Here is a 17,757-nt window from a genome sequence, read left to right on the forward strand (position 1 = left end):
GGGCGGTCACAATACACTTTGCAATCCATTAACTCCCATTTCAAACACATCCGAATGCAGCAGAGCAGAAACGCAAGCTTATGCAAAGAAATTTCGTACTAAGCTGCGTACCAAAATTCAAGCTTGGTGAACTATGAACCATGAATTTGTACAAGAGGACACGCGACACGGAAAGTGAGCAGACAATATATTTTAACATCATATAATTTGTTTTTGTGATCTATTATTTACTTACATCAGAAGTCCTCCCGCATGACATGATATCCTGGTCTGTTGTATGATAAAATTTTTGCATGCTCAATGCCTAGATTGACCGACCCAGTCAGACTGACACATTCGGCTGCTTTTAAATGTTCATACACATATTTGAGCATATTATCCATTACTCCTTTTACAGTAAAATGCACAATTAATCAAATTAAAATGTGATATATCCTACTGTGATTATTAAAATGTGAATTACTGTGAAATGCTGCAATCGTAATCTGCATTCAAGCTGCATGAATGCGTATAGCAGACCGTTCACACACTGGGAACTCCACTGACATTGAGAATAATTTGCGTTGCATAAGATAAAAAGAAACAGAGCATTAATCCAATGTGTAGAATATTTATATAAATCACAGCATATGCGCTTTAACGTTCACACTGGGCCATGTAGATAACTGTTTATCCATCAGAAGAAGAAAGTAAAGCTTCTATCAAACCACATCAAAATGAAAAATCTCAAGGCAAAAAGTAGCTCCTAACGCTGAAATTTAGGAGCAACTCTTAAATTAAGGGTGTTTCACTCCTAATTTTAAGACTCGTAAAATTTTCATCTGAGAGTAATTCATGAAGCATTTTAATGCTAAAGTAGCTCCTAAACCCACGACAGCTTAGAAGTTCTCCTAAGGACTTGTAAACCCCTAAGAGTGACTCACATATTATCTGAAGCATGACTACTGTCGTCAATCCCAGTGTTTCCCATTAATTGACTAGACTATGGCGGCCCACCACAACTAAAATATTTTTACACAGTTTCGCTTAACAGCCATGTTATGTCAAATATCCATGGTCATTGTGGGTTTATTCATGCAGTGTTAATAACAGGCAGTGAGAGAGGAGATGCCCTGCTCTATTTCTGTGGAGATGATAACATCCAAGAAACAGAATCTCGAAGTCATCCTTCATGAGAAATAAGGGCTTGTGAGTTAATCAGAGAGCCTTAAAATAATGTGTGAAAGTGAAGAATTTAAGGCAAAAACATTTTACTATTGCATAATATAATTAATATAATATAATGTAATGTAATACAACACAATGCAATATAATAGCTATACAGGTTGGCTGGGTTACAAAATAAGCACAAAAAAAAATAATTTTACAATCACAAAGATTAACGTAAATTAAAGTTACCATTACTAGGTTAATTGGTATAACATTACGCAGCTTACAGCTTCACTAGCTAACAAATGATAATAATAATTATATATTATAATAGTAATATATCTCAATCGTGCACCTTTAACTTTTAAACCCTCACACTTTTATTTTGACATTCTAAACTCTCCAAGAAGTCCTGTAAGTGTGTCTGTTTGTAGGCAAGTTCAAAGAAGTTTCATTAGCTTTTTATTCAAATTCTGGTAAAATGCACCTCCAGTGCCATTCTAAATACATATTACAAGTGAACCGAACTATTGAGCATCTACATCTGAGATGATGTTCGTGAGTTGCGCACAATTATTGTGCACCGCATGAAGACTAAAAATAGCCACGAGTGTGTGTGTGTGTGTGTAAACAGAGCAGTGCCATTCACTGACACGCTGGAGCTGTGCGTGCATTTTATATATTTACTTATTAAACACAGCCTTTTGTGATTCACATAGCTATTGCAAGTCTTCAAGTGGCTTTGAATAAAATGCTGAAGTAATATGAACTACTTTAATGGTGTTTTCATGGTTCTTTAATGTCATTTTTGGAGCTTGACAGTAACGAACATGACTAACACACAATATCGGATTTGGATTGGCTCGTCGGACTGAAACCCAATCAGTCTAAAAGCTTCAGTATCGGAGCCGATACCGATCCAGGTATTGGATCGGTGCATCCCTACTTTAATGGTGCTTTTATGCCATTTTTGGGGTTTGATGTTAATGACCACACATTATCGGATATGCAACTCGTTTTTAAATGACAGAGACTTGGCTCTGTTACAATGCTCTATATTTAATATATTGTATAACTATAGAGCATTGCATTTAGAACATTTCAATATCTAATCAAAATTTTAAAAAAAATGCATTGAACTGAGGATTAAAATATGGATGAATACTGTCAATAATAAAACATTTAGATTTAGCAAATCCCCACAAGGTGTCATTGATTGTATTTATTTAACATTTGTAGGCCGCTGTACTGTAGAACCAAGTCATCCTAACTGTAGAATCTTCCAGCGCTGGCAACAGAGTAATAAAAAAAGCTATCTGCAACTATCAGGATAGATTTTTGCCAATAACTGAGTGTTCCAAAAAGGAACTATTGGCACCAATTAATTGGTTAAACCGATATATCGGCCAACTTCTACCTTGAACACTGTAAGCTGCTTTCAATAATAGCATCTGTCAAATGCATAGATGTAAATTAATACGGCCTAATAAGACAGCATTTTTCAGCTTTCTGACACAACCAGACTGAGAAAAAGAGGACAGAGCATGTGCATCAAACAGCTGCCATGCGAACCTTTTCACACTGCACATCTAGAGCTCTGAGTCAGCACTTCCATACAGATCCGTCCTGCTTAACCTGAGCAGAGTGCAGCAATTCTTCATCTACAACATGCTCGGAGGGTCTCAAAGCACCAGTGCACAGCAGCTGTGGCTACTGATGCATGTTATCTTGAATAACATATCTCTATTACCGAAACACACCCTTCATGTGTCCAGAATGCATTACAGTAAATAAACAACTACAATAAAATTTTACTATCCCAGATCTGTGTGGATAACACAGCTTCAGGCATGGGCGGGAATCTGTGTGTATAATGTTAGTACTAAATAAGATATTCCTGTCTGAGAGTGAGTGTGACTGTGCTGGAGGGTGTGGTGGAAGGAGGGAGCAGATGAATGGTACAGGGGTGGAAAAAAACAGATGATGGAGACAAGGTGAATTTGTTGGCTTTAAACTATACAATTACAGCTGAGCGATCCGAGCCAAGCCCTCCGCAAGAGAAACATCATGTGACATGAAGGATCAATTTATCCAGATCTCTGCATTGAAAGGCATTATTTTGGGGGTTTGGCATTGCTCTTGCACCTCAGTTTGGAGCATGTAGTGTATAAGACAGAGTGTGAAATACTGTCACACATTTATGTACTATAACCTCATTTTTCAATTTAAGGATGCTTTTATTTTTTTCAACAATCCCAGCATATACAAAGACACCTCTAAGTAAGCCATTTGTAGGTTGATTCCCCAAAAATTGTAAACACTGTGGCTCTGTTTATACTTAGTATTAAGATGTGTTTGAGCTATTCCTTTGAAACTGGATGATAGGTGTAAACAGGTTCCAAACAAATTTTGAAATTTGTCCAATTCAACCACATTCAAAATTAATCGAAAGTGATCGAAAACACTTTGGGTTTTAAGTAGTAAACAAGGGCTCCAGACTGCGATCAAATGGTCGTAATTTGCGATTTTTTTTGAGACAGTGCGAGTAGTTTTTTCAACTACTCGCACATGTGCGACCTGCAAATTTGATGATTTTTTTTTTTATTTCATGTTGAAAAATGAGGAGGCAGCGAGTCTTCCAGAGTTGGGTCCGTGAGTGATTAGTCAACCACGTGGGTAACGTGTCTTGCTTTCGTGGCGTCACACTCATCGTCCGTAAAAGTCAACCATGGGAAAACGAACCATTGACAAATTTTTTCCATCTACTACGACTCCTGTACCAAAGCCAGGCCTTTCAGAGCAGCAAATTGTAGAGGTTGACGAGTTAGAGTCAGATGAGGCCTATTTCCGTGTTGAATTCTATTCTATTTGAATTGTTGAAAAAAAATGGCTTAATAGTTAATCCTATATACAGTAACGACACAGCATGTACGTACGCAGTTAATTGGCGCCAATTCAGATTCACTCAAACAGAAAACCCATGAGAAGATTAAGGATGCCACATATCTCTTTTACATGACCAATGGTGATACGGATGTTTCAACTAAAGAATGTGAAATAGTATATACAAGGATCGTGCAACAAGGGAAAACAACTCATATTTTGATTGGCCACATGGAAGTCCAGCATGCACATGCTCAACGTTCGTTAACTACATCAGCTGATAGAGCAAATAATTTGACTCCAGTTTAGTAGAGGCACAAGTTGTTTACTTATTCTGATGCTGTAGTGACAGTAAAGACCAGTGACCACTTACCTCATGTTTACATTTAATGTATTTGTTTTGGTTTTTGCACTGTAATGACAGTAATAATACTTTGTTTACATTTCTGAATGTGCATTTGTTAAGCACCATTCAGTTCAAATGTGACTGTGAACTAAAATAAAACAGCATATTGTAGTTTCTGTATTTATTACCAAAGCATTTATCAGTGATACAGTTAAAATGGGGAAAATGTGAATAATAGCGTTGCAGGCCAGTTAGGGGCTACAGTGCTCCTAGTAAAAGAAGTTAGTCTGGAGCCCTGTAAACGCTCAGCTATTAGAATGCTTAAAAAAAAAAAAAAAAACAGCAAAGCACCGCCTACTCCCCGTTGCACTAAATCAAGATTTAATAAAACTTTGCATTTTTTGTGCGATTTTGCAAAGAAATAACATCTGATCTGAAAATGTAATAAAACGAATAAATATACATGCACAAGGCTTGATGGAATAGACACTTTACCTCAACCAATAGCCTGAGTTTATAGCAGGACTTTCACCCATCAATGGAAGGCGATTTGAAAACAGACATTATTTATTGGGAAAAAAAATTAAAAAGCTAAAGTACGTAAGCATTTTTTCAAACTGGCTACAGATCCATTTCAGTGAAAAGCTCCAGTAGCCTGCGTGAATTAACCCTTTCATAATTGAAAAAACAATCAGAACAAAACAACATTGCTCTGGGTCACTGGTCTAGACTTGATTGGCAAAGGAAATGTGAATGAATCATTCATTGTGTGTCTCTCAAGGTTGTGCATACATTTCTCTGGAAGATTCACATTCCACTGAGTTTTGCATATAACTGCAGCTTCGTGTTCTCGTCCCAACGTACATGTGATTCTCATTATGTTATGGTACACTGTGATGGCCTCAAGGCATCAATTACAATCAGTCAATGCTAAATGTGGAATTCTCATCGCAGTCCTTCCCCAAACCATCAGCGACAAAAGTGTCCTAGAAAATTGTTAATGAACTGCACTCAGCAAATGCAACGAGCCAAATGTATTCCTCCCTTACTTTTGGTTACAAAGTTAAGCCAGGGTTTGAGCCTATACAGTCACCTTTTGAAATATGAATGCTATAGAAATGTGTTAAGTGTGTCATAAAGAAGCAAGCCATGCAGTCCCTTGTAAAGCTAAATTTGACCTTGGTGACAATACACTTCTCTGTGACTTTGGCCTTCGTGCACATGACTGTCACAGTGGCGTACATTGAAATGAATGAGTGAGTGTGTAACCTATACAGTCGTTCTTTAAATAGTCAAGTCCCACAAAGGGGACAAACACAATGCACAGCCGTTTCCCTGTATGACATAATGTCCAGCAGCTCAGTTGAGTTTCCTGACGCTGCCCTCCCGAGACTCCCCACAGGAAAAGGGCACTCACACAGCCAATAGCTCCATCTCAGAAACTTCCTGATCTGTGTGCGACAACAAAGCTCTAATATCACCCTGCCTGCATCACAGTGTAATGCACCTGTCTGCAACTAGGCCCATTGCTATTTTTGGCTCTTACTGGCACTGCTACCAGCACACAGGCTGAGCTAATTTGCTTGAATATTGCATTTCCATTGAAATCTGAGAACCAGAATGAGTCAAGAAATCATAAACAAGACAGCAAAGTCTAAATTAGTAACTTTGCATGTTCATTTAATGTTCACAGAAACCAGTTAGAAAAATAAACCCATGTTGTATTTTGCATTGTGTTAATTTCTCAGAAAGTGACAAAATATATAAGTGAGTTAAGACAAACTTTTTTCAGAGAAGAAAGGCTAGAGATTATTAATTGTGCTAACTTTAAAACTATGGTAAATTAGATCATTTACAGATGCAAGGTGAACTCTGCCCCTGTAAAGTTTGCCTATTTGCCTTAACTATGGCCTGAAAATTAATGTACAGCATGTAAACATGAACAAGGCAATAATGCAGAAGGACATGTCTATTAACATACTCTTAATACATCAAGTAAGAGAACATTTTAATAATATACTGTAAATATATATCAGCATTTGGGTCAACTAACATGATGCAAAAAAGTTTGCTTGGTTCTATTAAGTTATTCTAAAATACATAAAAAAAAATGCAAGTCACACAAAACCATTACTTGAATACACCTTTTCTATTTTGTATCCACACAGAGAAATCATAATTTGTTTTAAACAAGCAGTGAAACAATTATGTTTTAAAATATTATGAATTTTTGGAAAACTCGTCTACCAAATCAAGTCAGGTGGTGAAACCAACATGCAGACTGCCAATTTCTTGTAATGCGGCCAAAAAAAAATAACATAAAAAAAACCCTTTAGACCCTCAAGACTCATGTTTAAAATTTTTATGAAAAGACACATTTTGTTCAGGTCATATGGAGTTACGCTGGGAAAACTGCTTAATATTCTTGACTCAAAAATGAGTTTTTATTATTTTGAAAGATTACATTTTGACAAACTTGATTTGTATTTTAAGGACTTCACCTCAGATAACCTTATATTCCACTGACCCATTTAATCATTTTGATTGATGTTAATTTATCAAAATACAATTTTTCATTATTGGTTCATGTTAGTTCAGATTGCATTAACTATTGTTAATACATCTTTGAATGTGAAAATGTATTAAAATAATATATAACAAATGCTGTAAAAGTATTTTTCATTGTTAGTTAATGTTAGCTTCTGCATTAACAAATGCAACCTTATTTTACAGTTTTACAATTTAATCTGTGATGTGGGGGGTCAGTATATTTGGCAAATATATGTATTTAGAGATTTAGAGCAACAGGGGCCTAAGATACCACCAACTGCTACATCTAAGTGCTCATGATAAATTTGCTTAAATGTAGCTCATGTCAAACTGAAAGCAGGCTTTGCAGGCCACACTGTATCCACCTTGTTTTAGCAGTGAGCAGGAAGAATCTAAGGTGAGCCTAACATTCCAGATTTGTGCACAAGCCAGTCCAGAGATGATGTCATCTACACTTCTGTTCCCCCTCGAAAACAACTAAATTGGTTTTCCTTACAGGAACTTTGTCTTTTAAGCAACTGGCCAATGTGAGGTCATAAAACAATAGTTTACTTGCCACTAAAATGCCAATTGTGAGATCCACTGTGACAACTGTACGTCAAAATAATAGTGTAGTTTACACACAACATGTGGCGTGCAAACCATGAGATAGCTCTTACCCCAGTCGAGGAACTCCAAAATATTCTTCTCTCTTCTCAGAGGGGAATTATTGCACTCATCATAAAGGCAGACGAGAATATCCAACAGGGTCTCCACACTGAAGCACTGGCCGTTGGACTGAGCCGGGCCATCTAATATCAGTTTCTCCAGTTTCTTCAAACGCACCTCTCCAGACATGGTTTCAAATGGTGTTGCAGTCTCACAGTATGGTCAATCTTTGCTTCCACAGTAGCAAACGGGCAACTGGGCTTCAGATGTCTCTCCTTTAAAAAAAAGAAAAGGAAAAGACAAACTCAAAGGCTCAAGGCAAGCACAAATTATTGTCAAGCTTCAGCGCATCAATCATGGTCCTCCTCGCACCAGGGCGACCATCATATCACCACAACATCACGAATTTGCTGTCCTTAGGTGCATTAAAGATAACTTTCAGCCATCGACCCTGCCCTGGCTGGTGGATTTGACGTACTATCTGACCTTATGTTTTGCTTTCCCTTCTCCAGATTGCAGCTTCTCCTTTATGGAACACTGTCCACAAAATAAGTCACCAAAGAAGTTTAAAATAATCCCCTGAAATATAGTGATACATGTGGTTATCCATCCATTATGCAGTAACACAAGCGCATCAGCATTACGGGATCTGCATTGCTACAAAGCTCCATTTGCCCCTCCTCTGGCAGGACTGCGAAAGCCTTTGCAAGCTGTTTTTGCCTTTAAATTTCTCCTCTTTTCATATATGAACCGTGCTGTCCTCAAAACGGCGACTGATTAAACACGTTGGTTTTCAAATCGAAGTGATATGCACTTGTCAAGAGAAGGTACGTTGCGAGGAGGAGAAAATGTGTGTGCTCGGTCATGTCGGTGGAGGACTCTGCCTTCTTCTGCTGCTCTGCTCCCGGTCGCCGTGTGTCTCTCTCACTGCTCGCTGCTGCTGCGGGCAAATCCCGACATCATCATGGCGACCGTCACGGCATCTGCTGCGGGGAATGGAGGGATATACTAGAGGCATATGGAAGAGTAGAGTACTTTGTTGCCAACGGCTATACAAGTAAAAATTTAAAGGAATATTCCGGATAAATACAAGTTCAGATCAAACGACAGCAGTTGTGGCATAATATTGATTTGACCAAATATTAATTTTGACTCGTCCCTATTTTACCTCTAAAAAAACTTTTAAAAAATCGAGGTTACAGTGAGACACTTACAATGGAAGTAAATGGGGACAATTTTTAGAGTGTTTAAAATCTTCTGTTTTTCAGAACAAGTATTCAAGTTAAAAAAATAGTTGAAAAAATGCAGTTATTATTTGAGCTGTAAAGTTGTTTAAGTCATCGTTTTTAAAGTCATTTTAGGGTTTACGGCACCATGTTGATATGTCGTCAAGGCTACAAAGTTGTACAATTAGATAACTTTCAACAAAATTGGTCAGTAGATGATATTATCACACTAAAATCGTGTATACACGACTATTGTTTATGTCCTGTGGCTATACTTTTGGAATGGTGACTATTTTAACGTTTACAGATTGTCCCCCATTCATTTCCGTTGTAAGTACATCACTGTAACCCAGATTCTTTTTATTTTTAAAGGAAAAGGAGGGAGAGTTGAAATAAATATTTGTGGTAATCGAAATTATGCTACAAATACTGTTGACTGAGCTTAACTTGCATTGAACCTGGAATATTCATTTAACTCGTGTATGTATGATTAACTCTCAAGGCATTTACAAAATAGAAATAAATATAGGTACAATGAATAAGCAAAGTATGCAATATTATGAATGGTAACTGCCAATGGTCATGGATAGCTCAATTAATAATTAAGGGACATGTTCCCTTGTCTATTAATGAGGAAGATAAGCTAAGAGGAAACAGTAAAAGAATGTTAACAAAAGAAAAATGCATTTTATTGGGAATTTTGCCTAAATAATCTTGTTTGATAAAAAAAAAAGTTTCTAATATTTCTGCATATACACTCACTGAGCACTTTTTTAGGAACACCAGTACACTTATTCATGCAATTATCTAATCAACCAATCATGTGGCAGCAGTACAATGCATGAAATCATGTATATATGGGTCAGGAGCTTCAGTTTATGTTCACATGAACCATCATAATGGGGAAAATGTTATCTCAGTGATTTCAACCGTGGCATGATTGTTGGTGTGGGCTGGTTTGAGTATATCAAGAACTGCTGTTCTCCTGGGATTTTCACACACAAACAGTCTCTAGAGTTTACTCAGAATGGTGCCAAAAACAAAAAAAACATCTAGTTAGCGGTTGTTCTACGAATGGAAACGGCTTGTTGATGAGAGAGGTCAGCAGAGAATGGCCAGACTGGTTTGAGCAAACAGAAAGGCTACGGTAATTCAGATAACCTCTCTGTACAATGTTAGAGAGCAGAATAGCATCTCGGAATGCACAACATGTAGAACCTTGAGGTGGATGGGCTACAACAGCAGACCAAATTGGGCACTTTATTAGGACCAAAGTGTTTCTAATAAAGTTCTCAGTGAGTGTATTTTAAATGAATATTCTGGGTTCAATACAAATTAAGTTCAATAGACAGCATTTGTGGCATAATGATGATTACCACAAACATTTATTTATGATTTATCCCTTTTTTCCTTAAAAAAGCAAAAATATGGGTTACAGTGAAGCACTTACAATGGAAGTGAATGTGGCAAAATGTGGTTTAAAAAGTATAGCCACAAGATGTAAAAAAAAAAAAATATGCGTGTTAACATGATTTTAGTGTGATAAAATCGCTGACTAAACTTTTCTGTGTAGTTATATATAATTGTACAACTTTGTTGCCATGACAACATAACACCATAAACCTTAAAATGATATAAACTTGGGGCAATATATAAAACTGGACAAAGTAGGCCTAACACATCTCTCTTTACACTGTTAACATCATGAAAACTGCAACAATAAAATACAATCTCAATGTTTTTTCTCATTTTACCCAATAGATCTGTCGTTTTCTCATTTTAATCTTAAAATGTATGGATAAGCTTCCTTATGTAATGTTATTGTCCATTAGTATAAGTTCAGTATACAACCTACATTATTCCCAGTTTGGCAACAATTTTCATGTCAAGCTAGTTTGTAATTTTTAAAAACATGAGCACTTTCGCCATCTTGTGTTAATGGTATACATTGCAATTGCATTGCTCGTCTCTCCTGATTTGACCAATATAAAGACTAAGCTTCTCGTTGTGGTTAGTCCATTGCTATAGTATATTAGATCAAATTTATATTTTACAGTACATCAATGGCAACTTAACGTTCTTTTCAACACTCGCCTTACAAATCAGCTGTATTGAATATACAATGTGGAAAATATATAGGTCAGCTATTATGCTCACCAGCCTACACCTTTTTTCAGGGAAACAAATTTTCCCTTGCAAGCTGTTAGGTGTTTAATTTTTCAAACAGTATGCATCAAACAATGCCAGTCGTTTCTAGCATAGTACAGCTGTTCACGTGCGTTTGGCATTGATGAGAACCCAACCTCAAGGTCTATTTCATAAACATTCTCATATGAATCTGACAACTGCCACACCAGGCCTAATAAGGTGCTAATCATGTATTTCATGTCAAAACATTTGATATAGGACCAAACTCTGACAGGATGTAGAAAATGTTGTGCAGGAAGTAAACATTCAATTATTAATTTAGTGTGGATCATGATAATTCTGCATAGGCCAACAATAAACATCCCAAAATATGTTTGTTTTAAAGTTTTACCATTTCAAAGATGATTTGCATTTGCATGTTCACGATTACGACCCTAATCACGGACAGAAATTATTTTCAACGCAGCGACATTTACAGACGTTACCTTGACGACGTAGAAAGAGAATTGTTTGTTGTTTTATCAAATCGAGGCAGGATCCGTTTGGTTAGGACTGTCTTTCGTATGTAGGAGATAGGTGTTAATTAGCGCATGTATTGGTGATTGGCGTGTACCTCCATCCTTTGATTCATGGATACAACCTGTGAGAATTAGAAGGTATTTAGATTGGCCAAAGGGACTCAAAATAATAGACAAGGGACGGACACAAGGCTGACACAAATCACACAAGTATTCAGGACTTTAATTTACTGATGCGCAGATCATGTGTATTGTACAAAATAGTAGCTGGGAAGTCAAATACACCCCTAGACAGAAAACTGGCACTGAAGTTCATGTGTAGCCTAACTAACGTGACCATTAAGTAGTGTGTGTGTGCGTGTGCCAGCAGGCATTTATATTATTTCGATTTTGTTAACTCTTTGTTATGGATTTTATTGATTTATTACTTTATTTCAAATTTTGTTGTTCAGAATTATCAAACAAACTAAATTAGTTTCTAAAAAGAACATTCTGCCTTTCGTAATTATTGTTTTTGTGAATGGGCCAAGCATAAGCAGATGACTAATTTATAATCTCTTGTAGCAAATATGGTAATACTCCTCTGGGCTAAAACAGTGAGCTCTTTTGTCTGGTTCTGCATTTGTATTGCATTAATTTGCCTCCATCTCCAGCCAGTCATTTGTCATCTGTTCTTCCTGTGAGCTTCTTTTAAGACTGGACTTAGTCTGTCTGACATCTAAGAGCAAATAGAGGGGCCAATTCACATACACTGGGCCCTCAGTGCCACTAGCCCCTCTTCTAATGTTAGTGTGACCAAACAAGGCATGGCAAATCTGGCAATGGACTCAGCTAATCACCAACCCTTGAAGAGCCTCCCAATCCACATCCATGCCACAACCCTGGATCTTTTTGCCTAATAATTTTAATCTGCGCATAAAGCAGATGGATGGTGGTCTTTGAATAAACATCCAATCCCTCAGCCCACCCAATGATGATGAGTCCACAATAAAGTTGATCAACAGAATGGCTGTTATACAGAGAGTCTGAAAATGTCAGACTCTTGCCAGACTAGGAATGTTTTACAATGTCCAGGAGAATGTACACACGATGAACAAACATGCTACATCAACATGCACATGCAAACTGAAAAGAAGGGTGTGTTCTAGGTTCACTAGATCTGGTCAGTAAATCCAGACACCATGTGAGAGTGATAAAGAGAGCATTACATGCAAGTAGGTAGTCTATATATTTTAAACTATTGCTCATTTAACAGAGATCTATCTATCATCTAGCTATCCATCCACCTATCCATCTATCTATCTATCTATCTATCTATCTATCTATCTATCTATCTATCTATCTATCATCCATCCATATACATGTGTCTATTAGCACATCCAGTATATTACAGGCTACATATATACATGTAATGGGCCTATGCAGTATATGAATGTTTTATGAATGAATAATTTTTCTATGATTTAGCTGTCTAGTTTAAAGTCAAGCAATCTACGTTAATTATCCGATGAAACCTTACTTTCATTTATAACTTTCCCTCGGAAGTAATCAACCCCCTTTTGTCAAAGTGTGAACAACTGGGGGTCTAGTGGATGCATATAAGGGCGGCCGCTGTCAAAGCAGGGACATTTAATCTCGAGAACAGGACAGCTTTGGTGCCTCTCCCTCACCTGGAAGATTTACTAAATTATGACCTCTATCCATGCTGCTTGCCTTCTTTGCACAGCTTTTTTTGCTATGGAAAGGGGTTTCAGCCATGAAGACATGAAAGATGCCATGCTGAAGAAACTGGGACTGAGCGACGTTCTGAAAATTCACAAGAGAGATTTAGAGAACCTTGTAATTCCAGCACGCATTAAGAACAAATATACTCCTATGCTGAAACTGCATCACGCAAGGAAGTGTCGCTCTCTGCCCAGTTTAGCCGGCATCCTGAGGGGAATCCCGGTAATGCAGGTAAGATTACATTGCAAAATGAAAATGCTTGTTAATTAAATGATATAATTTAGAATATCTAACATAGTAAGTGAATAAATTATGTCATGCATATGACAATTTTAACAGGTTGCTATCTTCAAAAAGACACTTGCTAAGTAAATTCCAAAAAATAAGTCATTAAGTTAATAGCTTTTGTATTTTTCAGACATCTCTGGAGAGTTTGTATACTCCAACAGGACACGTAAACTTGTCGTCTTTGAAATGAAATCAAGGATCCCGGAAAACAGCGAAGTGACCATGGCAGAGCTTAAATTATACAAGAAAGCCCCACATAAACGATCCGTGCTGGAGAGAAAGGGCCACCGACCCGCCAACAACGCCCGGGTGAGCATCTACTGGGTGGAACCCCTGGAAAACAGGTCGAACCGATCTTCACTAGTGGACTCAAGGTAAGGACAGAGTTAGCCACAGACAGTCGTTATTCTTCCATCATTATGTAATTAGTGCTCATTGCAACAACCATTATCTCCTCAGGTTGATTCCCATTCATGAGGCCGGCTGGAAAAGCTTTGATGTCACCCAAGCGGTGCAGTATTGGTCGAAGAGCTGCATGGAGATGCCAATGCACCTTGAGGTGCGGATCAAGGGCGAGAGACCCGGCAGTTACGCGGCAGAGATGGCCAAGTGTGTCCACTTCACAACTCAAGATCCAAACGACAACACTCTGGGAAATCCCGAGCTAGTTCTTTACACCCTCAACCTCAAAGAGTTTGGGTAAGCGTGGCTTGTTTTCTAAAGGACAGATATTTTTTGGTCACACTTTACATCACAACATATTTAAAAATCTGGGTTATGGTGGGGCACTTACAATGGAAGTCAATGGGGCCAATACGTTCAAAAGTAGGCTAGTCACAAGATGTAATCAAAATGTGTTAACATGATTTTAGTGTGATAAAATTGCTTACTAACCTTTTTTACGTAAACTTATATCCACTATTACAACTTTGTGTCCACGACGATTATGTTACAGTAGTCTGCCACAAAAACAATTTAAACAACTTAATAGTTGAAAGTTTTAACAGAAAACTTTGAACAATAAATTATTGGCTACTGAATAATTAATATAAGTGCTTTTATAAAACCATAAGCTTCACAATTCTGCTCCACAAATTGGCCCCTTTCACTTCCATTGTAAATGCCTCACTGTAAACTCGAAACACTGTAAACTTTTTAAGAAAAGGAGGGGTGGGGTCCTGGGTAGCTCAGAGAGTATTGATGCTGACCACCACCCCTAAAGTCACGAGTTTGAATCCAGGGTGTGCTGAGTGACTCCAGCCAGGTCTCCGCAGCAACCAAATTGGCCCAGTTTCTAGGGAGGGTAGAGTCACATGGGGTAACCTCCTGGTGGTCACTATAATGTATGGTTCTCGTTCTCGGTGGGCCGTGTGGTGAGTTGTGCGTGGATGCCGCAGAGAATAGCATGGGCCTCCACATGTGCTATGTTACCATGGTAACGCTCTCAACAAGCCACTTGATACTATGCGCGGATTGACGGTCTCGGTAACGGAGGCAACTGAGATGCATCATCCACCACCCGGATTGAGGCAAGTCACTATGCCACAACAAAGACTTATGGTGCGTTCACATACAACTCAGAAAAAATTGGCCAAGCATTGCTCGCGCAAGTTTGACCGCTGGATTATATTTGTGTTTAAACTCTCATTTGCATGAGTATTCCCCCTTCTCTTCTGGAAAAGGACAGGAGGAGAGGCTTCTACGACAACTTATCTTTCTGCCATCAACTGGCCGATATCACAACGATTGCTGCTCTGTATCTGTTGTGGATTCCCAGATACGTTGACGTTGTGTCATAAAATTCCGGGGGGTGCCCACACACCGCTACAACCATTTTCTCACCGATTTTTCCAGATTTTTTCTGCTACTACGTCAGTACATCATTGACATCCGGACAATCTCAATGCTGATAAGCTTTCGCGACAACGCGTCATGCGGATAACACGCGAATGCAGCAATTTCACTTTTTCGCCGCGCGCCGTGAATTCATATCTATTCACGTATTTGCATTAACTTTGTATGTAATCGTGCAGCGCGAAACGCTCGATTCGCATTGTATGTAAACGCATCATTAGAGAGCGCAATGGGAGCTGGACTTTCCAAATTGGGGAGAAAAACAAAAAAAAGGGGAAAAAATAAAGAAAAGTAGGGGCGAGTTGAATTTTTTTTTATAATATTGACATAATGCCACAAATGCTGTTGATTTAGCATAACTTGTATTGAACCAGGGATTTTCCTTTATGTAATCAATAGTAAAAAGTAGGCGGTCTAGAGCTTGAAAATAAAAATGGATGTAGCCTATTTATTAAAAAAAAAAAAGTGTGTTAATTTTTCTCAATTTTCCATGATGCAGGTCTAGTGAAGACTTTAAATCCAACAAGGACAATGCAATGTGCTGCAGGGAAAAATACTTAATAAATTTCCGAGCCCTCAATTGGACCCAGTACTGGATCATCGACCCATCCGGTTATCAGGCGTTCAGGTGCACTGGTAGCTGCCAGCAGCCCAATCGTAACTACGGTTACGGAGAGAGGAAATGCGTCATTGTGGAGAGCGCACCGCTACCTATGATGTATTTAGTGAAAAAGGGAGACTATACTGAGATTGAGGTTGCTGAATTTCCTAATATGATTGTTGAAAAGTGTGGATGCGCAATGGATAATATTTCAGTTGTATGAATATGCCACTTAATCATCGGCCGGTCTTCATGACGCACTGTAGGCTACTTCAGTCTCGACGCGGCTCAACGGTCAGACTTCCGTTTGGCGCGTGTTTACATACCAAAACAATTTAATAACAGCACGTACCGTGTGAGCGGCCCCTTTAGAGAAGGTGTGTTGGCAACTTAACCCTCAACCACTTACATTTATAAATATTAAGTTGCATTTGTATATGACGTCACATTAAGTGATCAGATTGAGATGTTATATTTTGAGCAGTAAATTGAATGTTGTAAATGTCACTATGTACTAAATTAAACAATTGTTTCATTGAGACGTTTCTTTACTCGTTCAGTGTTTGTATTTGGCCATGGTGAGCAGACGTAAATACACAAGTCAGTTATGTTTTGTTTGATGATCTAACGTGAATTTCCCCGATAAGCAATAAGATCGTGTCTGGTAACATGTGCATGTAAAAGGGCAAGAAATAGCATTTTAGCTTACCCAGACAGCACGTTCAAGTCTTACAACGTTGGCAATTGGAGGGCACCAGCGGCAAATAGTGTAAAGCTGACAATTTATTTCTATTTCTTCTGCTTCAAACTTACTTCTCTGTCTGCTCGTATGAATGTAACACAACAGAATAAAGTGTTTCACCGCTGTTCAAATGCACTTTGGATCGCTCCATTTATATTTATATTTTCCATCTGAATGGACTGCATTTTATTGTCATTTGTATATTTAATATTTAAAGTAATCTCTTCAGAAATTAAAATGATTTTTTGAATGTAGTGGAATACAGGTACTTGTATATTGTATTTTAAATACGTTATCCCGTTACATGTATTCCATTACTCCCAACCCTGGCTGTACTCTAGTGGTTCCACATGTTTTTTTTTTTTAACTTAAAATTACAATGTAATCTCAACATAAACACTTTGTATTGAAAGAACTTTGTTAAATTGGGTAAACACAACAAAATTAGACATGTCAATGTAACTCAAATTACTGTTATTTCTTTACTAGATATAAAGTGAATGTTAATTTAGTAACTAATATGCAATGGGTAGGTGCTCAATGAAACAAGCAATAATTTTCATGTGCTATATCTACTTGTCCTTATTGTTAGATCAAGCTCCACACTTACACCATAATGGTAACACCCAAAACTTCAACAAAACAAACATTAAACACAAAAGTACCCTCCCTTTATATAAATCTTGCACAAAAACAAATAAAATAACACTTAATATTAGGCTAACATTTACTTTCCCTATCGAGTCCCATGCAAAGCATCCTGAGGAATGGAAACACCACAAGAGGTATTCATGTATTCCCAACTCAAATGGATTAAGTAGACTTCCATTTTTACATGTTTAAATGGATAGAACACAATGACAAATTGTTGTGACAAATGTTAAAGAATCGTGTTGCTTTAATACAATTTAATTAAATTGTATAAGCAGCAAAAATCCTCTTTTCTTTTTTTGTAACCCAGTTGACATCTTGGTGGGAATGGTTGCAATTTACATTATTTTAAAGGGAAATTGTTTGTATGATAATAATTAAGTAATCATATAATAATCAGTTTTCACATTGTATTATATTGATTATAA

General features: G+C 37.6%; 1 protein-coding gene and 1 pseudogene across 1 annotated transcript in view; one reads left to right on the top strand and one right to left on the bottom strand.

Annotated features, from left to right (window-relative positions):
• The window catches only part of LOC127621740 (serine/threonine-protein kinase MRCK alpha-like), a 93,262-nt gene extending 84,703 nt beyond the window's left edge, over window positions 1–8,559 (bottom strand). The window contains exon 1 of the mRNA XM_052095451.1: window positions 7,588–8,559. Within this exon, the coding sequence (XP_051951411.1) occupies window positions 7,588–7,765 (178 nt within the window). The 5' untranslated portion in view covers window positions 7,766–8,559. The remainder of the gene's footprint in view (window positions 1–7,587) is intronic.
• A 2,523-nt stretch (window positions 8,560–11,082) lies between these two features.
• On the top strand, window positions 11,083–16,159 carry LOC127622127 (left-right determination factor 2-like; annotated as a pseudogene).
• The last annotated feature ends 1,598 nt before the right edge of the window (window positions 16,160–17,757 follow it).

This window comes from Xyrauchen texanus, chromosome 28 (assembly GCF_025860055.1).
Source record: "Xyrauchen texanus isolate HMW12.3.18 chromosome 28, RBS_HiC_50CHRs, whole genome shotgun sequence".
In the NCBI taxonomy this organism is placed as follows: Eukaryota; Metazoa; Chordata; class Actinopteri; order Cypriniformes; family Catostomidae; genus Xyrauchen; species Xyrauchen texanus.